The sequence below is a fragment of the Bicyclus anynana genome, chromosome 2, assembly GCF_947172395.1.
Source record: "Bicyclus anynana chromosome 2, ilBicAnyn1.1, whole genome shotgun sequence".
Classification (NCBI taxonomy): domain Eukaryota; kingdom Metazoa; phylum Arthropoda; class Insecta; order Lepidoptera; family Nymphalidae; genus Bicyclus; species Bicyclus anynana.
In genome coordinates, this window is record NC_069084.1 from 18,055,571 (window position 1) to 18,081,437 (window position 25,867).

The 25,867-nt window shown below is 36.0% G+C and overlaps 1 protein-coding gene across 1 annotated transcript; it reads right to left on the minus strand.

Annotated features, from left to right (window-relative positions):
• Window positions 1–550: 550 nt before the first annotated feature.
• Window positions 551–16,337, minus strand: LOC112043004 (uncharacterized). The gene is made up of 14 exons (XM_024078243.2): window positions 16,130–16,337; window positions 9,690–9,913; window positions 9,076–9,567; window positions 8,834–8,919; window positions 8,366–8,540; window positions 7,746–7,891; window positions 6,971–7,068; window positions 6,595–6,791; window positions 6,041–6,162; window positions 5,521–5,658; window positions 3,855–4,046; window positions 3,296–3,704; window positions 2,991–3,134; window positions 551–2,244 (listed from the first exon to the last, which is right to left on the minus strand). Exons 2-14 carry the CDS (start codon window positions 9,727–9,729, stop codon window positions 2,156–2,158), a joined length of 2,328 nt encoding a protein of 775 aa, XP_023934011.2. The 5' UTR covers window positions 9,730–9,913; window positions 16,130–16,337; the 3' UTR covers window positions 551–2,155.
• Between the last annotated feature and the right edge of the window lie 9,530 nt (window positions 16,338–25,867).

Here is a 25,867-nt window from a genome sequence, read left to right on the forward strand (position 1 = left end):
CACTTACCATCAGGTGAGATTGTAGTCAAGGGCTAACTTGTAACGAATAAAAAGAGTTAAATCGTACCAAATAAAAAAATTAATCGTATTATTGTATCACATTAATTTAGAAAACTGTACGAAAACTGTTTAAGAACAGACTGCGACGCACAACTGGAGTATACGGGTTCTAATAATAGTATGTTATCCCGGTCATCATCATCATCAATAACAACCCATATTCGGCTCACTGCTGAGCACGAGTTTTCTCTCAGAATAAGAGGGGTAAGGCCTTAGTCCACCACGCTGGCCCAATGCAGATTGGCAGACTTCACACACGCAGAGACTTAAGAAAATTCTCTGGTATGCAGGTTTCCTCACGATGTTTTCCTTCACCGTTTGAGACACGTGATTTAATTTCTTAAAATGCACACAACTGAAAAGTTGGAGTTGCATGCCCCGGACCAGATTCGAACCCACACCCTCCGGAATCGGAGGAAGATATCATATCCACAGGGCTATCATGGTTCTATATGAATGAATTATTTAATTAAAATAAATAAAACAATACTTTATATAATATGTATATAATGAATACGAGAAATTTATTTACATGTTCTTATCTTATATACATAATATAAGTATTATATAATATTTTTATTATTGCTACTGTATACTGATTACTTTGACAAAATTATAAAGGACGATAAAAAGAGGAAAGCAGAACCGAAAGACCAATTTTAAATTATTGATCTGTTATTCCGTTCAGTCTAATCTCCAAAACTTCTCTTTCTCAGGTAATTAATTTAAATAGGTATTTCATAGTAAATAGGAACATCCGAATTAATAAATGAAACGTAAAGAAATAAAGTTAACCGTAAAAAACTGAATATCCAAAAATATTGGACAATTGAACAATTAGTTCGACACCACTGCCACGGAAAACTACATATTAACGTTCAAAGCGTTCCAAAGCTTTTATTTATAAATACAATAGCACTAAAAAAACTAAAAATCACCAAAAGCACATTCCAAATATTCAACCGTTTTACAAACGCTCAAAAAATATCAGCTAGAAAACAAACAAATGCAGGATTAAATGCAATGCGCTAAGGGTTATAACCCATAAGAGCCATCCGGCGTCCGACCAACCATTTTATCGTTCGGCGTCCACTCTCTCTCTTACAGAAGGTCCATATATGGACGCCGCGTTGTCACCAGTGAAAATATTATTAAACAATTCCACAGAAACACTTCGTCTCGTTAACAATAAATGTAGGTACACGTGCGAGTGATCTTTAATTACTGTATATATCTGTAGTTTAATTAGTATAATTGTTTATTTATAAATTCAACACATATTTACTGCTTATTTTAATTTAGTTCATATTAGCTGTGACGTCACACGGATCTCAGCTGAAAATCAGCGCCGTGTATTGTGCTTGTATGTAGTACACAGCATATTATGCTTAGCTGTACACCCTTTCTTTTTAAGGGTTACAGACAGACATTCTGTCATAAGAATAGGTTACTGTATGTAACTTTTTGATATGAATAAATTTATTTACTTTCTTTCTTTCTTATCTTGCAGATGCAGGGAGCTCTAATGAGTTATGACCTTGAAACAACCGGAACTTATCAACATAAACTATAAATACTACGTGGAGCTACCATATCAGTCGCTTTTATCTTGCTTAACTGACTTAGATATAGATAGGCACGCACTATATTCGATCTCAATGTTGTCTGTTTTATACGTAATGTTCTTCTATCTGTCTTATGAGATTCATCATCATATCAGCCGATGGACGTCCACTGCAGGACATAGGCCTTTTGTAGGGACTTCCAAACATCACGATCCTGAGCCGCCTGCATCCAGCGAATGCCTGCGAATCGGTTGATATCGTCAATCCACCTGGCGTGGAACACTGCGTTTCCTAGTGCGGGGTCGCCATAACAGCACCTTGAGACCAAAATGTCGATCGGCTCTTCAAACTATGTGACCCGGTCATTGCCACTTCAGCTTCGCGACTTGTTGAGTTATGTCGGTGACTTTGGTTTTTCTGCGTATGAGATTATGAAACACTATTAAAGACATCCCCGCTTCCGTTTGGTTTCATCATTATAAGTCCCTGACTGCTTCGAGTGTTTCGAGGTCATTGATCTCACTGGTTACTCAAGGCGTTGGCTTTGCTAAAATAATGACATCCGGGGCTGATCGGGTAGTTTCCGCTCTTATGGGACGACGGTCCGGGACTTTTTTCACTGTCAACAAAAATTTGCATATTCAAATTATTATATACCAACTCGCGACTTTGTTCTTGTAGGCATAATGATAGTTTTAAAGTATTTACTATATTAGGCTTGCTAATACTACAATCAGGCCAGATAAAAAGTGATGAGGTCTAATTTAGAAAGCGCTCGCCAAGGAAGATGCCTATTCACTTTATAGGCGGCAGAAATATTCAAGTTTTATGTGGCAGGAAACACAAATACCAGTAGGCTAAGTGGAATCAAAGCCGGCATTAGACAACTGCCGCTTAACATTAATTACTTTAAGCTAGTAAAAAGTCTCATAAAACATGTTTTATAAAATATCAACTCATCCACCCATGTCTACAAGTTTCCGCGTAAGTACAATCAGAAATATATGATTTAATTATAACATTAGTTGCTCGTATACAACACTTACGCTCTCAACTATTAATTACTTTAATTTTATTAAAATTTAATTTATAAGCTCAACGGTACTCACTCTTACCTTAACTCTTCTGACCCTATTAGGAGGGGAGCGGGTTTGTTTGTTTGATTGAACACGCTAATCTCAAGAACTACTGGTCCGATTTCAAAAATTATTTCTGTACTAGATAACCCATTTATCGAAGAAGGCTATATATTATCCCCATATTCCTACAAGAATGGGAACCACGCGGGTAAAACCGCGCGGCGTCAGCTTGTGTAAACAAAAAATATGATTATCGCAAAAGAATATTTAACGTTTATCAACTTACGTGGTTTACGCTCCTCCTCTGCAATTGGTTTGATGACTTCGATGACAATATCTGAGGGCTTAATCTGAGGGGGCGACGGCCTAACTACACTCGCACTGGATTGCCTTAACTTGGATAAGCTTCTGCTATTGGCGTTGCCTGAACCTAGAACATTGGTTAATGTTAAACTCAAAAAATATACCAAATTGTAAATTATTGATACTACAAAAATTAAACACCGCCTTCTGGTGTCTCGTATGTAGTTTTACAACTATACAGGTAAACTTCCATTTACCTATAATGACTATTTCCTATTCATTACTCACCATTCAGTGGTAATATTGGAGCTGTTTCGAACAAACTGTCCCTTGTTTGACACCCAGTTTGTTTGGTATCTGGAACACTGACTGACACATCTCTTAATTCATGTACTTCATCTCTTTCTTCAGCCTCTTGGCTTCTTGTCAATGTTTCTTTTTCATTGAAATCATGCTTGTATTCTTTATTTTTGCTTCTTTCATTTCGTTCCATTTTTTTATCTTTTATGTCTGACGCTTCTTCTTTGACGATCTGTTTGTTGTCTTCTATTTTTATATTTTCAATTCCGTTTCTTCTTGATCTTTCTTCAAATAGTTGCTCTGTTTTAGGGAATCTATTTTTTGCATTTTGGTGCAATAGCTCTTCTTCAAGATCTAGATCGCTCTCAAGGATGTAGTCTGAGTCAATACTCATTGGCTGAAATATTAAAATGATTTGTTATAGAATTTGCGTTATAAATTATGTACCTATTGAGATAATATTGTTCTTGACTATATCAAAAGTGTCTCAGTAATATCATTAGCATATCGTGTCTTAGCAAAGAAGTTGTAGTTAATGTTATCTTACGCGTAGTTTCTGTTGCAAATTTCTCTGCTGTTTGAACATCTCATTTGTATGTTTGATTGATTGATTGACATGATTGTCTCTTTCCAGGCTTTCCCGCGGCTCGCTGTCGCCATCCATTCTCTTCTGATCCAGTATAAGTCGACTGCCAATCATGCTGTCTAACTTATCTTCACACGATAGGTGGATCTGTTCCTATATTTTTATATGTTCAATGAGTGTTTTTTAACTACTAATATTATAAACGCATAAGTTCGTATGGATGTTTGTTAGTTTTAAACGCAAAAACTACTTCATCAATTTGGTTGAAATTTGAACCGGAGATTAATTATACCCTGGATTGACACAGGGTTTCTTCAGGATTTGTGAAAAGGCGTTCTCTAGTTACATAATAAGTTGAAAGAACTGAATCAAGTTATTTGCTTTATTAGATCAATATGAACTCAATACCGTATTGCATCGTAATTGAATCTTGCCCTTTATTACATAAATAAACTCACACTGAACGATAATCCCCTAATGGTAACTAAGATAACAGTAAATTAATTGCCCTATTAAGTGATTTAAGCTATATCGTGCTTTGTATACGTAACTAGCTGACCCGGCAAATGTTGTTTTGTCATATTTTCCTTTATTCAGAAAAAGAAAAGTGAAAAATACTTTATGACCTATTCTCCTACTTACCTACCTCACTTACAAAAATATAAAAGAAATAGTCCAGGATCCGGGGAACATTTTTACAATTGATTACTACCAAATTAATTTTCCGATAACAAAACGAGAAAACATACCACAAAATTTGTAGGACAATTTTGGCTATTTAGTTCATAAACTACCCTCCTCCCAACTCTTATTAATAACGAAGTCATCAAAAATTGTTACTAACCAACTGTTTAGGTACTCTTAACTTAATATTTGTTCGTAAATTTCCTTTACTTTCATATGACCCAAATTGTTCCCGTCCCAGCCTTTGGAACATTATCGCATGTCGCGTCGTTACACGCCATTACATGTTGTAGCTTTGAAGTAACGACTTATAAAGCGTCGGCGCCTACAGGATACAATTACTCCTTTTTTGAGTGTTACATTTTCTTTAGATGTCGAGTTGAAAGAGCTCGGATTATATCCCAAAATACGACCTGAACTCCTTTCACTCTTTTATGAACCGTGCAAAAATAATTTTGTTAAAGCAAAATTATGAAATTCTTGCTCTAAAAATATATTTGTATTTGCTTTTGTTAGTTTAATTTTAAATTGATTTATTAAAGATCTGAAATGAACTTATTCTTGAAAATTTATTAATTTTTTAAAGTGAACTAATGGATAGAACCTTTAATTTTTATAAACCATTAATGTAAAATATATTTAATAATGTTTAAATAAAAGAAATTGTTGGCAGAATCCATACTAATATTATAAACACCTACAGAAAGTCAGTCAGTCCGTTTGTTACCTTTTCACGGCTAAACCAATTTGAACGAAATTTGGTATGGAGATAAAAAATTTATCTTTATACCAAATGCCTATGGATGCCTATGTTCTAAGGTCCAATGCCTGGAGCAGCACATTTTATCCCGTAAAAATCCTTGTTTCCCTAGGGAACAAAAAACGGAGTCGTGTCTAGTATTTAAATATAAGAGTTAGTTTTTTTTTTTTAATTATCACTTACTTTAATGACTTTGTGGTCATTGTACAGTTTCTTAATACACTTGAAGCAGATCACCAAGCTGATGCCGGAGAGGATGACGCCGAAGATGCTCACGATGAGTTGAATACGAGGTTGTTGGATTAGAGATTCGGTCGTATGCTGTAAGAATAAAAAACTGTTAATGTTCTTCTACTCCACTTACTTTCAAATTAAGAGAAGAGCCTCATTCTACCAATGTTATAAGCACAGAATTTAAACCGTTTAAGCTTGTTATATCCGTTTGAAACTGAAAATTTCAAAGTATTACATTGAAAAGCATGAAACTGAAACAAGTTTATTTAAAAATGTATTCGTTTTTTCAGAATAGCAAAATCATAACGAACATGAAAAACAAAAAAAGTACGTGAACATGCAAAGACGGTTTTATTGATAAAATCAATCTCTTCAGGCAATGTTTATGTAAGTTTTGCGTGTTTTGCATGTATGTCAGGAAAATATTTTGTTTTTTTTTTTTACTTTACCTATATTTAGGTGCTCGTACCTTGCATAGATCCTTCTCTTCATCAGCTTTGAGCCTGCAGTTGGCATAATTGTTGCATTTCAAATCGATGTCGATGCAAGTGTTGTCCTGACAGTCAAATTCGGTTTCTGCATCGCATGTATCTGTAAAATACAAAAATTCACGACCTAATCCAGATGATTTAGTGAGATTGGTATGCCATCGCCATCTTCAATTATACCAAAGTTGCAGAACTGATAGATACATTTATGCATTTTTATTAGATGTCGCTGAAGTGCTTTGTTCATTGACCTCTTATAATAAAAGAACGCACAATCATATAGAAAATTTCACTTAAAACTGGCCAATTTTTCTTTGACAGTTTATGAATTATTGGTAAATAAAATCCCAAATGCTAAGCAAATCAACCTTAAGGATTGTGTTTAAAGTTAAATTTGAAATTCGGAATACAACTTCTTCATTGAAAAATAGACAAAATGGCGGATTGCACGGAAAACTTGAAAAAAACACGATAACTTGAACAATGGTAAGTTTGCCTTATTAAATTTTCTAATTATAGAAAGCGGTAATCTTACTATTTTTATACAAATCCAAAGTCCGAAAAGCGGTGAACGTAGCGTCAATAAAAGTTTTCGTCCTTTGTTCTTTCGCCGCGTAAAGTCGGACGTGCATTATGTTGCCTTGGTCATCGTCCTCTATAACCTCGCCGGCCTTGGCACTGGGCCCCGGCGTGATCACCGGCATAGCCACTGATCCACAGTAATGTGCTAGTCTAAAAGAAAGTTAATCCAAAATAGTTTATTTCATGCAATTTCCGGCAGTTTTAAGAATAGACTTCTAAAATTCAAAGGTTAAGAAAATGCACTTCCTAAAATGGGTATAATCAATTAGAAGATAGAAAATCAATGTCTATTTTTTATTAGTATTCATAAAAAGTTAGAAGACACGTACTTTTCTTCATATTCCAGTATACTTCCAAAAACTTGTACGAAGTTTTTGTCACACTCGTTGGGTTCACCGACCATGTATGTGGTGAAATTAAGGTAGATCTGCAAAATTTCATGATAGTAAGAAATCATATCAATCATAGATGTAAAAAGAATATTTATGAAACAAAAATCTAGGCATATTTTTTCCTCTTTTTTTTAACAAATTGACGAATTGACACGGTTTTGTAAAACATTTTTTTTTTATTTCTTTACAAGTTAGCCCTTGACTACAATCTCACCTGATGGTAAGTGATGATGCAGTCTAAGATGGAAGTGGGCTAGTTAGCCCACTTCCATCTATGTATGTTAGGAGGAGGATGAAAATCCATACTCCTTTCGGTTTCTACACGACATCGTACCGGAACACTAAATCGCTTGGCGGTACGTCTTCGTCGGTAGGGTGGTAACTAGCTACGGCCGAATCCTCCCACCAGCCAGACCTGGACCAATTAAGAAAACCTCAATCGGCCCAGCCGGGGATCGAACCCAGGACCTCCGTCTAAAAATCCACCGCGCATACCACTGCGCTACGGAGGCCGTCATTGTTGCAAAGAGTATAAATGGGTTATTCTATGCAATGCCCTATTTTCTATATCAAACTTATTGATACAAATAGGTGCACTAATTTATAAATTCGCATGTACCGATGCGAATTTATAAATTAGTGCATTCACTTATTAACTATACGTGTGTTTATTAAAAAAATGTAAAAATTAATAGTTAGTGAATAACGTTACTCTATGCCCATCTGGTACGTCGATGCTCCAAAGATAGTCAAGCGCTTGGTTCGTAGTTCTGTCTTTGCAGTCTTCATTTAAATTTTCTGAATCAAAACTGCCGTACTTCCCCGACAGTGATGTGGCACATGACTCCGGAATGCTGGCTAAAACAAAATATAAATTGTTTTTTTTTTTAATTATACTAACATTCAGAAATTATACTAACATTCAAATTCAAGTGAATTCAAATAATTTTAGCCTGTCCTAACAAATAATGCTATTGTACATGATTGAGTGAAAATGAAGCCAGAAGATCCGATGACATTAAGAAGGTAACGGGAAGTAGTTGGATGAAGAAAGAGGATCGTGTGTGGTGGCGCGCTCTCGGAAAGCAGTTGATGGATACAGGCCGATGATGATGAAAAATTTAAAGTGTTTTGATTAACAAAAAATACTTTTGAAAAATTTGGACAGTATTAGTTTTCATAAGCTCAATGAAAATACAAAATATGATGACGATGATGATGATGATGATGATGGTGATGCTGATAATGATGATGATGATGATGAAATCTGAATTTATGTATTACATTCATAGCAAATTTTAAATTAAACATAAAATCCAAAAGTTATCTCACCGCTAGTGTCCTTTGTAATGAAATCAATTTGGATCCGGAAGCCCTTATATTCTATTGTGTCATCAGAATAAAACTTCAGCCAAGCATTGGGACCCGTCGTGGTGATTTGTGGTGGAAACTTCTCTCCACACACTTTGCTCAAAAGGTTGTAATATCCTTTGTCTCCATCACGAATCTAGTAAACACAAGGTGATGTCTAAGAGTTTGAATTTGGTCTTTCATTTTATATCCTCATACCTATAAGCACGGGCTCCAATCTAGGCCATTAGAAGTCATATAAAATAATAAAATACTAATAATAGATCTTTATAATTGTATAAGCATTTGGTGTTTAATTGGCCTAAATAATTTTTGTACTGATTGATGATATTTGGTCATCTAACTTTTTAAGTTGTTTTTCTCTTGTATTATTTTGTCTTCTTTAATTTATAACATCAAATAACATGTTGAAACTACTATTATACTTACTTCTAAATAATCATAACTACAATCCGGGTGCTCTTCTATATGGAACATGTCAACGAACGTCAGCTGAACAACATATCCTTCTGGCGCTGAAAATATTAGTAGATATATTATATCGTAATATTTTATACTAGGCTCTAATTGAATACCGCGCAAATAGAGATTATCATCGTCTCCACTTATCACAAGTGGAGACGGTATCAAATTTTTATTTTATTAAAAAAAATTACAATTTGAATACTTACCACTTATAACTGTTGTACAATACGTGCTCCCAGAATAATTGACATTATCATTATCACCGATATGGGGATGGGATATATATGATTTTCCCTTCTTGAATGAGAAGCTATCACATTTGTGCACTTTTTCTTCTCTTTTAACTCTGTTTTTCTTAATGTTATCCTTCACTGAACTAATATTATATTTAAGTTTATCTACATGATCCCTGTGTATATTTAAATGTCTGTTTAAAACACTGTTATTTCCTATGTGTATTTCATATTTTTTCTTATCTTTAACAACACCTTCATATCTTTTATAACTACTTGTTTCTATTTTGGAATTTTTCATATTGTTAAGTTTTATTCTATTATTAAATGCATAGGACCTAGTTCTTATTGTTAAATTCTTACTATAAACATCTCTTGTATCTGATCCTTCTTTTACGCTTATCATATTTTTGAACTTATTATTATCAGCTGTTTGTTCTAAAACTACTGCCATTGTGAAACATACTGAAACAGACAAAAACATGTTTATAATTTCTTATATCTTTATTTTAATATCGTTGCCTGTAATTGAGTCTTACATGATTTTGTTAGAGCGTAAATATATTCATGTGAATTCTGATACTTACATAGTGCCGAATACAGCACTAATACTGTCGGCGAGGTCATTGAACTGTTTCACAGTGTTTAGGATCTGTTGCTGCTCTTCGATAATAACGACTTCAATAGCATTTCTCTGGTGCAATGACCCCTGTTTCGGTGGCATTGAGTAATTTTACGTCACTTCACTGTATTTTTACAGTATCCCAAATAAATTAAAATCAAGGCAGAAAATGCATTTTCGGATTAGTATCTGAAAATAAAATATTATGTTTATTAAAATCAATACATGACCTAATTTTTTTTCTTTTTTAATTAATTTTTCATTTATAGGAAAAATATACAATGAGACACTTATGCTAACATATCTTAATCGCTATAATACGATATACGAATACGCAGTCTCACGTTGGACAGCCAGGCTGATCCTTTACGCAAATAATGGGCCTGCCCTTCTGTCACCCATCGAGGCAGCCAAAGAGTAAATATTATGATCACTATGGAGGCAGCTAACCTACGTTTTACAAGTAACTATTGAATGACAGTGGAAAAAAGCGGGGGAGGCCTATGTCGCAGGACAACCTGACCTACAAAGTGGTTTCTAAAATTATATTTTATTTTATTTATAGTTGAATTTAAAATTTGTATTGTATATAAGTCAAAATGTAAAAGGTCAGCGAATAAAGGCTTTTATTATTGTTACACACGCTTTTATAAATACTCCCAGCACCCTGTATAATACGTCGATAAATAAAGACTTTTTGAGTGATACTCATCAAACGTTATTGAACTATAAACTTTAGAAATTTCCCACTTTAGAAGTGTCATGACATAAGTGTCACAAAAAGCGACGACGCGTAGCTCGGCCGCTTGGTCACTCGAACTCAGTCGTTTTCCGCTCGGAAAGCGAGTTTCTTTGATATAGGACGAGGCCAGTGTGGCGACACACTGCGACCCGGATTAGGGCTTGCTCACGCTAAATCGGTATCAAATTTAGATTGGGTAGCCTAAGATTTTGTAACAACCATATTGTTTCAGTGGTTACGCCGTGTAGCTACGACTCCTGAGGTCCTAGCTTCTAGTTCTAGGTCGGCCTATGAAATACTGATCTTTTAGTAATTATCTCAGCTGGGTGACCGGTTGGCTCGTTGGTGGCGTTATATCTCCGTCTCTTGAAAAATTCAACGCTCCCGCTGCGAGACATTTGAGTGCCCAAGCAACCGGTAGTCATGGCTGCAGAGTTAGGAACCTTCTTACAATACGCGCCGTCTCACAAATTACTGCCTTCTGTATCCAACCCTTGATGCAGCAGTTAAGCGAAAGTTGCTGGTAGTAGCCTTTCACTATGATCAGATAGCATATCTATCTGCATAGCATACCAGGATCGATGGATCGATCACATTAATCCGTCGATCCTGATCATTATTATTAACATTAGTGACCGTTAAAGTATCAAACATTAGCACATTCAATCCGCTAACCCAAAATAAAGCAGCGTAGTAGGTCAAGTTTCAAGACTAAATAAAAAAGTCGTCTAATTAAAAACGAGTTGGTCATTCAAATATGCTGATAAATTAGTCCAATACTGATAATTATGATGATATTATACTCATGCTTATTCTGGAGTATCACTAGTACCTAATATTTTATGTTTGTAGAAGTTGGGCGACTCCCACTAGTTCAATAATAATTTGAAGAAGAATAATAAAAGACGTTTTTTTAAAGTGTCTGATTCCTCAACCACCCGGGCATGTCAATAACCCAAGCAGTGGAAGCATCAAACACCACTTTATTACAATTCAATGGACAATGTAAAAGAAACCATACAAATGTACATAAATGTCGTGTTCAACACAATCCCTGGCAATTGGCCAACTATGTTTTGGTAGATATATCCCCACCATACATCACATTAAAGTGTATACCAATTGTTCAAAGTATTTGGGTGAATGACCTCCGCACAGGGTGTTTTCTCTTAAAAAAATTTACTGGTAAGATGACGAAACTTTGTATCAATAATAAGTATAGTAGAAACAGAAATATTTGTGATAATATAATCCTGCCTTGCGAACTGGTGGTAGAGTCTACAAGTAATCAAATCTGACGTTTCAAAAGTGCTTGTAAACTAAGCCTACTTGAAATAAATGAATTTTGAATTTTGAACATAAAAATGGACTTCAAAGAAGTATTTAATTTTTTTTCGTTTTTAACACAAAATTACTAAACTGATTAAATGGGACCAATCTGGAAGTTATACTCTTTCAAATAAATAAAGAATTTTCAAAATTGGTTAGTAAATAACGAAATTAGTATGAGGTAACAAATATTTAAAAAAAAACATACGTGTCGAATTGAGATCCTCCTCCTATTTTGAAGTCGGTTGATAAAAAATACAATATTTAATACTAGTATAGATAAATGTCTTTCTCCTACTCATAACGCTGGCATTTTGCCCAAAATTTGTATCATGTTACGAACGATTTCCTTCGAAGTATGTATACGTTATAAAAAGCTATAACTTGTGAATATTAAAAAAGTATATAATTAAACAATTAAAAGCTATATCAGCTACTTGTATAAAGCGTTTTCTAGTTAATTAGTGTATAAAATGACGTTTTCTGGTGGGTTATCGTCTAGACGCCGGAATGTTTGGCACGGTGCCCAGTGACATCGCCTATCTTGCACTGAAACGTGAACGCTGACGAGGTTAGAGGAAAATTTTGAATGACTCTATGACGAATGACAAAGTTCTGTGTCACGTCAAATTGTTTTGTAGGCTGTTGTCTGTAAATGTTATTTTTGACGAATAGTTCTTGAGACGTAAACATTAGAGTCGTGATAGCCCAGTGGATATGCCTTCGATGCAGAGGGCGTAGGTTCGAATTTGATCGCACCTCCAATTTATCGATTAAGTGCTTTTTAGAAAATAAATATCGCGTGTTGAGAAACGGTGAAGGAAAAACATCCTGCATACTTGAGAATTTTCTCAATTCTCTACGTGTGTGAAGTCTGCCAATTCGCATTGGGTCAGCGTGGTGGACTATCAGCCTAACCCCTCTCATTCTGAGAGGACACTCGTGCTCAACAGTGAGTTGCATATGGGTTGATAATGATGAAGAAACATTAGAACGTGAATGTGCGATAGCCAGACTTACCTCGTTTTGTGAAGGCTAAAACTTCGGGAGCCCTTGCTCCTACCATAATAGTATCTAAGGGTTCATTTCACAGTCGACTGCAGTCGACGGTAGCAGTTGCCAACGGCAGCTGGGACGGTAGTCCACGGCAGTCGACTGCAGCCGTCGTCGGTAGCAGTTGCTGCTCGTATAAATGAACCCTTATCTCATACAATAAAAACGGTAGCCAATTATGTAGTTTGGACAGTGGCTTTAGAAGGTAGCAGGTTTCAATGGTCCAAACCTTTAATTATCCAATCGTATCGATCGTAATTTTTTGATATTTTCTACGGAATATCATGAAGACTCCAGTCGCCAGCTTGTCGCTTCGTAGCAACCCTTCGCTATAGATCCTTACAATATGATATTTCAAAGGGTTGCCGCAGTTGCTGGGGACTGGGGACATGATTTCTCCGTTTCGTTTCCGTATTATTCCGTAGGTACCTAGTTCTGGTAGAAGCATACGTTGACAAATTTTTACCCATCTTAAAATGTGGATTGTCTGGCTATTGCAGGTCCACATTTGTAGAGATAAATTGAGCATTAAAAAAAAATCTATTTTTTTTAATTATTTTTCTTTCTAACCCGCAATCTTTTAAATTTAATAATTTAACTGTCACTAATATTGAATTTATGAGTTTTAACGGTGTTTCATAATTTTAATATGAATAACATTAACGATTGTTTACATTCTAAAAAGTCTCTAATATTTTTTTACAATATTAAAATACTTACTCAATTTACAAGATCTCCAATTCATAGGTTTTAATAATAGATAAGAGATTTTCAGAAACTTTAGCTTCGGGAAAATGGGAATAAGAGAGCTTGTCCCTAATCCCCATTGTCAAGTTGATTGAGGTCGTAGTCAATACAAAACAAATATAGTTAGCGTCGGTCGGATATTGACCACAATTGTGTACATTCATTAAGATTCTGTCCCAACTCAAATGAATAGTTTCTGTAATTATTTAGGTATAATGAGAATGATTATATTTATGGTCGATGTTCCTAACAACTTTGACTATATAGTTGTTTGTTGAAAAGCATATATATAAGCATTATTTGACAAAGAATCAGCTTGTAGGTTTCTCGATATAACATCGATTGTGTAAGGCTAAAGCTTATAGTATGTTGTATTCTATAATGATCTTTATTTATCTATACACTAGCTGACGCCGCGCGGTTTCACCCGCGTGGTTCCCGTTCCCGTAGGAATACGGGGATAATATATAGCCTATAGCCTTTCTCGATAAATGGGCTATCTAACACTGAAAGAATTTTTCAAATCGGACCAGTAGTTCCTGAGATTAGTGCGTTCAATCAAACAAACAAACTCTTCAGCTTTAAAATATTAGTATAGATAATAAAAAACAAAGTTCTACGAAGCGAATAAATTTTAATACACAAACAAAGTGATTCTTTGAAAGGTTTAGGTAAGTGAATAATTTGTCGAGATTTTGTTTATATCGGATTGATAAGCCACGATTTTTTTTAAAGTGTCGGTAAAATCAAGCCACCTGGGAGCTTTCATCGAAAACGCTACCTAAGCCCCTAGAGTTATTAAAAATACTCTGCTAGTAAACGGTGACCACAATCATATTTTGAATAATGGATCCGCTCCTGGTTGTAAAGAATTTCTTAGATACAGCAAAAAATCTGATTTTTCTTCAAAACCAGTCTCGTTGGTAATTTTATAATAGTAATAGATTGATAGATGTGGCGGCAAAGTTTTGAAGATTTACTCAACTTTACAAAGTCACATATTACAAAGAATCCCGCAAACGTATGAAATATTACAAAAGTTTCCAACATAATGAATGAGTTATTCTGTAAAGTCAACATCCATTTTAAGTAGTAATACTACTTTGTGCTACTAAAAATATCTAAAGTTAGTAAACGGAAATGGCCAACCAAAACAAATGATAATTTCTATCTAGGCGAGTATTTATCTCACGGTATCCTACTAATAATAATTATCCTACCAATAAACCGCGAAAGTTTGTAAGGATGTACGTTTGTTTGCATGTTTGTAACTCTGTAACGCAGCTACTATTGAAGCGATTTGGCTGAAATCTGGAATGGAAATGGATTTTACTCTAGACTAGACTCATTACTACTTTTATCCCAAAAAAATCCATTTCCAATCCATCCAAAAGATTCCCGAGATTTGCGATAACCTTATAGTTTTGATGGTATAAATGTTTGTTACGCTTTCTCGCCTCGGCTACTGAACCGAATTTCCTGAAATTTGAAGTAGATATAGATTATAGCCTGGATTAACACATAGGCTACTTTTCATCCCGGAAAAATCAATGGTTCCCGCGGAATTTGTGAAAAACCGAATTCCCCGCCGACGACGTCGCAGGCGTTTGCTAGTATTATAAAGTATAGAATTTTGGTATAAATAGTAATGGAATTTTGTAAGCAATTCACCTCTGGTTCTTTCATTTTCCTCATACATTTATACAAAAAATGTATGAGAAAAATCAATTAAGTTAAAATAAAAAAATCAAAATAAATTAACACAAGTCACAAATACAAATATCGTCTTACGGAGCGACAAAGTCCGAAATAGACCAGCCTACTTAAAATAAAGACTATAAAAAATACGTGATAACTCGAAAAACACAATTTATTGGAGATTGCCTCCAAACTGCAAACTTTTCAAAATTTTTGTAATTCTTTATCTAATGTCGTTTTTGTATTATAATTTTGAATTTACTGAAAATAAATATTTTAATTTAACGCAAGTTCCCAACAACATTCATCAGTCTTTAAAAAATCTTTAATTAACCTTTTATTAAGATATTTCTAAGCTTTGATATATTTTTTTCTGTTTCATTTTTAATTTAGCTGCATATTCGACTGCTGTCAAAACACGTCATGCATGCGAGCTGCGCACGCGCACGTCAAAACTAATCAGCCAACTGCGAAGCGTGGGCAACTAAACAACGCGTAGACTACACAAAATGTGTTAGAAGTAAACAATGTCTAGAATAGAGCGAGAGCCAGTGGCGGCTAGACCTTCGTGAGTTATTGTAAGTTTGCAAACATAATATGCTTCTTCCAAAGATACGTAAGGTGCTTAAGTACCTTGAAAGTTATTTCTATTCGCACTGTTTACTAGTTAATTAAAAATGAAGTATAAATCGCTATAGTCACATAATTAACATGTCCATAATTTAATGAAAATAAATTTGATTAATAAGCTAATAGTTAAGATATTTTAATTAACAATAAAAAAACAGTACATGATATAAAATAAATACGAGTAAGTTATGACATGCGTTTTCTACCTTCATTTGTAATTTGTTTGTTGCAAAAATCACTGGTATCACAAATTTTCAGTATTTTTACAGAGCTGTTGACATTCTTGGCAACGTCTTTCAGTTAGTAATCAACTTTTAACTCCACAGCGCGAATATATACGTAACATTTACAAATATACGGAAATCGTTTCGGGAATCGGGTCGTGTGACCTCGATTCACATGCTCACGCGTCGAATGCCGGTACAATACTGACAGTTTTAGTGAAAACATTGTGAAAATTATACGATGTATCGCTGTCTCTATCTAACACATCGGAAATGAGTGAATTCGCAGAATGTCGGAATTCTATAAGGGTTACTCATGACTAAAAGCTATTCTATACTGAGTTGACAACCTCTATGGTGCAGTTGCTAATGTTGTTGTCAATTAAGAGTGTTAGGTTTGATTCCCTGCTCAGATAAATTTCATCATTAACAACCCATATTCGGCTCACACGTACGTGTTGGACACGAGTCTCTCAGAATGAGAGGGTTTAGGCTAAATTTAGGAATTAAGTTAAGATTTAAGTAATTAATTAAGAATAATTAAGAGGAACTAAGTTTAGTTTATCTATTCAGGATGAACATCCGCAAAGTAACGCCTGCTTCTATCCAATATTTAAAAAGTGTCGTGTTTTAAAAACTGTCGTGTGAACATATACCTACTTGACTAAAAAACTCTCGTGCGAATGAGGGCCAGGGCGGCCCGTCCATATGGCGAACGGAGCAGTCGCTCCAGGCGCCAAATCCTAGAGGGCGCCTAAATGGTAAAGAACGATGGTCACTCCAGAGTACGGTCGAGATCTTCACGTACCATACTTACTTTGCACTCACTATAATTGGTATAGGAAGGTACATATTATTAGGAGCAAACAGGAGAGTCGCTATAATTGGATCTCGCTCCATTCTAAAATTTACTTCGGGCCGGCGCTGATGAGGGCCTACATGATAATGATGATGACAATTGCGTAACATGTCTACTTATGCATTCAATAGATATATTGCTTCTTCCGTTTTATCCACGTGCATTGCAAATAGAAGCTTGTACCAAAAATCGATATCTACATTTTTAGAATACGTTCGAGTTGCTTGCACAAACTGTTTTAAAATTCATGCAACACACGATCTACGAGATACAACTGCATCAGTACGTTCAGTATAAAATGTATTCGATTTTCTTTCCTCTAACCAGTAATAGGAATGAAAAGAAATAAATGGAATAAAAGGCTTCCCTCAATAGTTTGCAGTGAATGCATCCGGGCGATGTGCCACGTGGGTAGAGACGCGATCTTGTCGATTTGTCGCCGACTTGGAGCGTTGCTGTTAGCCCTCATTCGCACGAGAGTTTATTTAACGTCCGTTAAAAAAGCGTTCAAATATGGTATGAAGTTAAATGAAGGTCTATTTACAACACCCAAAATTGAAAATGCAACGCTTCTCGAAAAAAAGCTTCGTGTGAACATATACTTGGTAATGCATTTGTTCTCTTTTTTAACGTGCGTTAAAAAAACTCTCGCGCGAATGAGGACTTACTATGACAACAGTGTACATTTTTTTATTCACAGGCTATCTTTTATTTGGTAAAACATACATGTTTTTTTTTGCTTTTTTACATTAGGTATATAGTATAGATAGCCCAGCCAGGATGTGACCTCTGCCTCCGATTCGGGAGGGCGTGGGTTCGAATTCGGTCCGGGGCATGCACTTCCAACTTTTAAGTTGTGTGTATTTTAAGAAATTAAATATAACGTGTCTCAGACGGTGAAGGAAAAACATCGCGTGGAAACGTGCATACCAGAGAATTTTCATGATTCTCTGTTTGTGTGAAGTCTGCCAATCCGCATTGGGCTAGGGTGGTGGACTATTGGTCTAACCCCTCTCATTATGAATGGAGACTCGAGCTCAGCAGTGAGCTGAATATGGGTTGATAATGACTAATAGTCCACCACACTGGCCCAATGCGCATTGGCAGACTTCACACACGTAGAGAATTCTCTGGTACGAGTAAGTATGCAGGTTTCCTCACGATGTTTTTCCTTCCTAATTTCTTATATTAATAAGTATAGAAAAATGTTTTGTGGCAGTCCTGTAAGACAACGATGATATGTGATAAATTATGCACAGACAAACACACGTCGCCGACAAAAAGGCGCTTTGATCTGGTGCTAATTTTACGAAGCATAAAGGAAATACAAATCACATTTCGTAGAATCTCAAGCATTGTAGCAATATTGTCTTTGATGCTCTCGTGGTCGTATATCTGTTATCTTCTTTTGGCTCGTGGTTTGCTTTTGTTTTAGAGAAAAACGATATTTTATCGAGAATGTCAAAGATTTTATACTATTAGATATGTCACTAACGCGTTGAAACTGAGGCGGACAAAAGTGGCAAATTGTCTTGATTTAATTTAGTCGCATGATAAACTACAAAAGTTATTTCAACAAATAATACCTAAATATTGTCTATGTCGAGTTGTGTGTGTCAATCGATTTTTCATTTATATCTCCCGGTATCTCCCGGTATGAAATAAATATGAGTAGTAAAATTCGATTAACAAATGACAGCGTTACGTTTTTGTGCGCAACCTATTCTGCGCATCTTCCACCGTGCGCTGCATGCACGTCACAGCCTGCTGCTCCTCGGTCGCGCACCTTTCACTTTTCAGGCGTCAGTATTGAGACGTACATAGTGTATGCTGCGGGGCCCCATACACCTATTTAGACAGTCGATCTGAAAGAGTAAACTCCATTCGTGCGAGCTGACACACGTTTTTTTTGGTTACTTTGGTTTGGTTACATTGATAAAAAGCTTGCCAATTATTTGTAATATAGTAAAGCAAATGATTACCAAGCTCATTAACAAGTCAACTCAAATCAAAGTCAAAGTTCGTTTATTTCAATTAGTCGTAATTTAAAAGTCCTTTTGTAACTTCAAACGCTTATACAATAATTTACATTAAATACGATTATTTATATAACAAAAACTGCAAGGTAACGTTAAATAAGCGAGCTAGTATAAAAATAAATAAACTGTTAACCACTAAAGCTTTTGGTCTTTAAACTTATTGTAGTTTAATATACAGAAAGTTACATTAAAATTCTGCAGTACAAACATAAAGTTCCTGTGTATTAATATGAAATAAATCTTTTGTGAGCCAAAACCCATTGCAGCTTACTCGAAAATATTAAAATTATAATATGGAATAGTACTCGAAGCGCCAACTGAGCGAGGTGCTGAACATTTTGAGCCAGACTCAAAGCCATTTTATTTGCACGTTCATTGTGCGACGCAAGCTATAAATATAATCCATCGATAGACGTACCAACTCTATCCAATCCTGGTCATGGTTCAACTATATCGTCACGTATTAACTGAGACTTAGATATTATTTTCAAGACCAGTTTTGATCAATAAGTTTTGCAGCTATACCTGCTTCTACCGCCTAACATTGTTACTTTGTCGTCTTGTGTATGGTTTTTTACCAATCACTGAAGTCAAGTCTAATGGACTGATTTGATATCAAGTTGCAACCCGATACCCCATGGTTTCTGGCTTCTTAAGACAAGAAGTCGGTTAAAAACTGTAACTTTAAGAAATTTAAAAAGCACACACACACTTATTCGTTAGGCTTGAAATATTACTAAACTTGGAATAATTATGTCTCTATGAAAAATATTTCCTTCTACTATAATTTCTTCAAAGCTCTCTATCTAAAATATTATGTTATTATAAGATTTCTTGTATAGCTATGCAATGTTATTCAAAATCAGACACATAATTGGGTTGAGTTGGTATCCAACTTGTCGGCACGTCTGTTCGCAGCTGCGTTGAGCCCGAGCCGACTTCGCGGATTAAATGTACGATTCACGAGTTTAATTAAGTTTATTTTATCAACAAACTAGCAGATACTAGCGACTTTGGAACACGTCTAACTAGAAACTAAAAACAAAAGAAAACAATAAGTAAGTAAAGATAGAGGATTAACTTTGCTCTGGACTTACTCAGACCTTAGTCCTGTTGTTAGCCATTAACTTTAACTATATAAGTTTTCGAATATATTATAATCTACTAGCGAACGCCTACGAATTGGTCTGCCCTTAGACCTCCCTAATCCGACACTGTAGCAAAATCCGTTATTTTCGGTTGTTTTGACGGCCTCCGTGGCGCAGTAGTATGCGCGGTGGATTTACAAAACGGAGGTCCTGGGTTCGATCACCGGCTGGGCCGATTGAGATTTTCTTAATTGGTCCAGGCCTGGCTGGTGGGAGGCTTCGACCGTGGCTAGTTACCACCTACCGACAAAGACGTACTGCCAAACGAATTAACGTTCCGATACGATTTCGTGTAGAAACCGAAAAGGGGTGTGGATTTTCGTCCTCCTCCTAACAAGTTAGCCCGCTTCCATATTAGACTGCAACATCACTTACCATCAGGGGAGATTGTAGTCAAGGGCTAACTTGTAAATAATAAAAAAGTCTCATCAACATCACTATCAACCCATATTCAGCTCACTGCTGAGCTCGAGTCTCCTCTGAGGATGAGAGGGGTTAGGCAAAATAGTCCTCCACGCTGGCCCAATGCGAATTGGCAGACTTCACACAGAGAATTAAGAATTAAGAAAATTCTCTGATGTGCAGGTTTTCTTACGATGGTTTCCTTCACCGTTTGATGATATTTAATTCACCGTGATATTTAATTTCTTAAAATTCACACAACTGAAAAGACGGAAGTGCATGCCCCGGACCGGATTCGAACTATGTGCTCGGCCCATTGCTTCACCACCTGCAGATTCGACCACGACATACTCCGTAACTCGTTCCATAGCCCGCAAGGTAACTCTGAGCCTTCTTTTGAGGCTACTTAGTAGATGTTAACGTGTCAACTTAAAACAATCGAAGTATAAGGTTTAAGCCAGCTAAAAAGGCTGTAAACTAACCCGAGTTGCACATATTAAGCCAAAAGGTCTGTTTCAGGTTCACCTACACGCTCGTCTCACTACGCGAGATTAAGTGAAGCCTCGCAAAGTCACGCGCTAAGCCATACTTACCGTTAAACTTTAACGGGAACTAGTTACTTGAGTGATTAGACGACTTGGAAGGCTTAACACCTGATATGCGATGCTATAACTTAGCATTTGTATACATTTTTGGTAATAATAAGGTTTTTGTGAAAGTATTATCTCCATGCTCATTTCTGTGCTGTGTTTCACAGTCTGTAGAGTAGGGTCACCGGTGTAATAGGGATGATCACAATTTTTACCCGACTGCGGTTATGTTTTTTAAAGCGTATGTATGTGTGTATATTTGTATGTGTGCATGTATGTATGTGTAAATGTGTGTATGTATGTATGTATGTAAGTGTATGTGTATGTATGTCCGTTTCTTTGGCACGCCCTACAGCCCAAACGGTTAAACGAATTTTGACATATGAGGTGTCATTGAGTTTGTCAGAACTGTGATAGTGATAAATTAAATTTCACTTAATCACGGGCATCTATCCTACTTCTTACTAATATTATAAACACGAAAGGTTGAATGGATGTTTGTTACTCTTTAACGCCGCAACTACTGAACCGATTTCGCTGAAATTTGGAATGAAAAATATATTTTACTTCGGATTAAAAAATAGGCTTTTCCCCGGAAATCCCGGAAAAATACATGTTTCCCGAGGGATTTGTGAAAAACTAAATTTAACGCGGACGAAGTCGCGGGCGTCCGCTAGTTAGTGTCAAGATATAAGTGGGTTAATATTGGTGGAAGTTTCAGGTACGTAAGTCAAAGTAAACTCAATATTACCTAGTTAAACAAAATTAAAAAAAACTCTTGTAACCACGTCCTGTTGTTCGTGGTGTTTTTTTGTTATTCCGTTTTGCATTGGTTAGCAAATAGCGGATATTTCCATGTAAATTCGCTGCAGCGCCGCCTATTTTCTCTTTTCTATTGGAAAACAGAAATGGAAAAGTTATGGAATCGATTCGGCTCTATTGTCTAGTTGAAAACCACAAATTGAAAATTTTAGAAAATTAATGCCTTGCTGTTTCCTCTCACACTTTTATCATTTATTATGTACTGACCTTATAAGCTTTTTCACTGGAAAATTATAAGTAGTAGCTCAGAATATTGCAACCGGTAAAGTTAGTTAATAGTTAGTCTATATCTCCCGGTCATTTTCATTTACGTTTTTCTGGTCGGTAATTAATTAAAAGACCAAATGGATACCTATGTTTTTTTTGTTGACTAAATAAGAAGAGAGTACACCTATAGACAACCATGCTAAAAGAGTATAAGGGACATGATAGACGTATGACTTCGATTACGGAACTTGTTGGTTTGAATCCGGTCCGGGGCATGCACCTCCAACTATTCAGTTATGTGCATTTTAAGAAATTAAATATCACGTATCTCAAACGGTGAAGGAAAAACATCGTGAACAAACCTGCATACCAAAGAATTTTCTTAACTCTCTGCGTGTGTGAAATCTGCCAATCCGCATTGGGCCAGCATGGTGGACTATAGGTCTAATCCCTCTCATTCGAAACTCGAGCTCAGCAGTGATCCGAATATGGGTTGATAAAGATTACCAAGAATACGTCTTGCCCTGCGTCACTCAACATAAAGTTTACGTGCCTGCAAATATACCAGTAACTATACTAAGGCGGTAGAAACATCCTTGTTTCTACCGCCTTGTTGTTTCTACCACATTCTTCACACACTTAGGCGGTAGAAACATCCTTGTTTCTACCGCCTAAGTGAGTGAAGAATGTGGTAGAAATAACATTGTTTGACTAGGGAAGTGCTACTTCGCTAGTCGAACAATGTCAGAATAAGTTACTACTTGTTACTGAGATCTTGTTTCATAGTGGGTAATCAGTGAAATTAGTAATTTAATAGTAAAATGTAAAGCTAGTGCAGGTTAGCTCGTCTCGCTAGCGGGGTTATGTCTACAAACAAGACCTGCTTCAGCTGAGAGCGACACTTGTATAACAGCTTGTGGTGACCATCGTTTTATGAATCTTGGGACTAGATTGCTTTAAATATTTAGTACTAGCGGATCTGGTGGACATCGTATAAATTGAATATATGAACAATGCTTACCAAGATGATTCAGGTCTTCTAATCAAATTCGCTTAATTCTTCGCAAAAAGGCTTATTTTACAAGTATTTTTGAAATGTAAATTATGTTTATTTGGAATGATACTATCCATTCGAAGGCAGGACAAAGTCAGCGGACAAACCAAGCTGTTACATTAATCTCAGAAATAATGTCAGAAGTTATTCTTTTAACCAGTTTGGATGTATAATTTTATTGTGTTTATAATAATTAAAGTCATTCAGTTTATTTTTCATTTTAGTTAAAAACCTACAACTTGAAAAATTTTGCCTGATCTTTTTTATCGTCAAATAAAAGGATTATTTATTTTATTTTTAAATAGAAATTACCTATCTAAGAATAACAAAGAATTAGAATCAGGATATACAAACATCGTATCGGGCATTCTAACTACAGAAAATCAATTCCGTAATTCTATGACAAAATTGGATGGGAATATGAAATTTAACTTAAAATTGGAATCACCATGCTGCCATCAGATCACCATCCAGAGTCCCAAAGTTGGTGAACTTAGGACGATAACGTTTGACTCTGATTATATTGTTAACTAAACTTAACGAGCTTGCCGAAGTAAGGGATGTAACAACATCAACTTCCAAACTCCGAGCTGAAAAACAAAAGCTCGGTACTTAACTCGAACACACACATAACACATACACAGAACAACTTTAAGTTACTCGTAACACGAACCCAGATTTTTGCGATCCAAAGCCCCACTAACCACTGGACCAACAAAGGAGTTTCGCTTTATCCTGCCATCTCCAAACGTGTGGGCACCGTACAGCAAACGAGCGCTCGTCGCGGCTTAAGTCTGAGTTAGGGTCGCTTTGTCCGCCCGAGCATTGTGCGCCGAGCGAGCGGCGGCATTAGGCGTTACTTACAGCGTCTCGGCGATAACTCCCTGCTGACTCAGCACATGCTTCTTCGCGATTTGTACCCCAAGATATCGAGGTGTCCCCTGACGACTGGACGATCGCTGGGAGCTTCGCTCTTATAATGCCGCCTCGTGTGTCTGCGCAATGGATCTGCATCCACGGTTGTGGGTTCGAATCCCACAACTGCAATATATTTGTTGAACGTGGAATTTTGTTTTTCACAAATCCCTCGGGAACAATAGATTTTTTTGGACTAAAAAGTAGCATGTGTGTTAATCTAGGCTATAATATATATCATTACCAAATTTCAGCCAATTCGGTTCAGTAGTCAAGGCGTGAAAGAGTAACAAACATTCATATCATCAAAACCATCAGTTTTCGCAAATCTCGGGAAAATCATGGATGTTTTCGGGATAAAAAATAGCCTATGTGTTAATCCAGAGTAAAATCTATTTCCAGTCCAAATTTCAGCCAAATTGCTAAGTAGCGGCGTTAAAGAGTAACAAACATCCAAACATCCATACAAACTTTCGCGTTTATTATATTAGTAGGATTCTTTAATGAATGGTGTAAAAGTCATTAAGTATTCTAAAAGTTTGTTCTACCCAGTGGATATGACCACTGCTTTGAGATATGTGCATTTTAATGATGTATCTCAAACGGTGAAGGAAAATCATCGTAAGGAAACCCGCATACCAGAGAATTTTCTATTAAATATTTATTTTCTAAATAACATTCGGCTCACCGTTGATCACAAGTCTCCTCTCGAATGTTAGGCTAATACTCCACCACGCTGGCCCAATGCGGATTGGCAGACTTTATACACGCAAAGAATTAAGAAAAGTTTTGGTATGCAGGTTTCCTCACGATGTTTTCCTTCACCGTTTGAGACACGTGATATTTAATTTCTTAAGCACACAACTGAAAAGTTACAGGTGCATGCCTCGGACTGGATTCGAACCTACGCCTTCCAGAATCGGAGGCAGAGGTCATATCCACTGGACTATCACGGTGAACGGATTTTTTTGTTATCATCAGGAATAGATTTGGTTTGTTGTAAGTGCAATATTAACCATAGTCGTAGACACGTCCGTGGAAAAACAAGGTTTCACCTGAAAACCAGCGCCACAGCTCGCTGTGGCATCGTGCTGAGGTGGATACCTTTTTTGTCCACGACCAGATTTTTGTATGTTCTGTTTGTTTATTTTATTTTATTATTTGTCTGTGGACAAATAAAAATATATTCTTTTCTATTCTATTTTTATCTACCATAAAATATAAACAACCATCTTATGCGATGAGTCACATACGTACGATGCGGATCAGTGGACGCCTGTCATTAATGTACTATGTACTCTCAACAAAATATTTACTTTTAATAAGTACCTATTATTCCTTTTTTAATCGAATCTTTTCTATATCATTTTTAAATATGAGCATTATTCCAATTGTTCTCCAACTACGCAGAAATCGGATCGAACCACGTCCTCTCGATGTAGATTCTGGCCTTTTTACCGTTGAGCTACTAAGGCGTAGTTTTGTTTTACATCTAATTTAATTGTTAGTACATTCATACTTGCTTATAAATGTTTTTATTCTACATATTTATTATACATTCTAATATACAGTGCAGTACAGCTGCGCAATTTTAATGCAAAATTGCCCTTAACACAGCAAATGGCACAACTAAATTGTAGTTATTCGTATTACACTAGTTGTCACAGTCTAAAAAGGATTGTTC

Coding starts and splice junctions, on each gene's coding strand:
- LOC112043004 (XM_024078243.2), bottom strand. CDS start 9,729: ATGACCTCGCCGACAGTATTAGTGCTGTATTCGGCACTAT. Junction 7,892..8,365: donor CATTACAAAGGACACTAGCG/GTGAGATAACTT, acceptor ATTTTGTTTTAG/CCAGCATTCCGGAGTCATGT. Junction 2,245..2,990: donor AGAGGAGGAGCGTAAACCAC/GTAAGTTGATAA, acceptor TTTTGTTGACAG/TGAAAAAAGTCCCGGACCGT.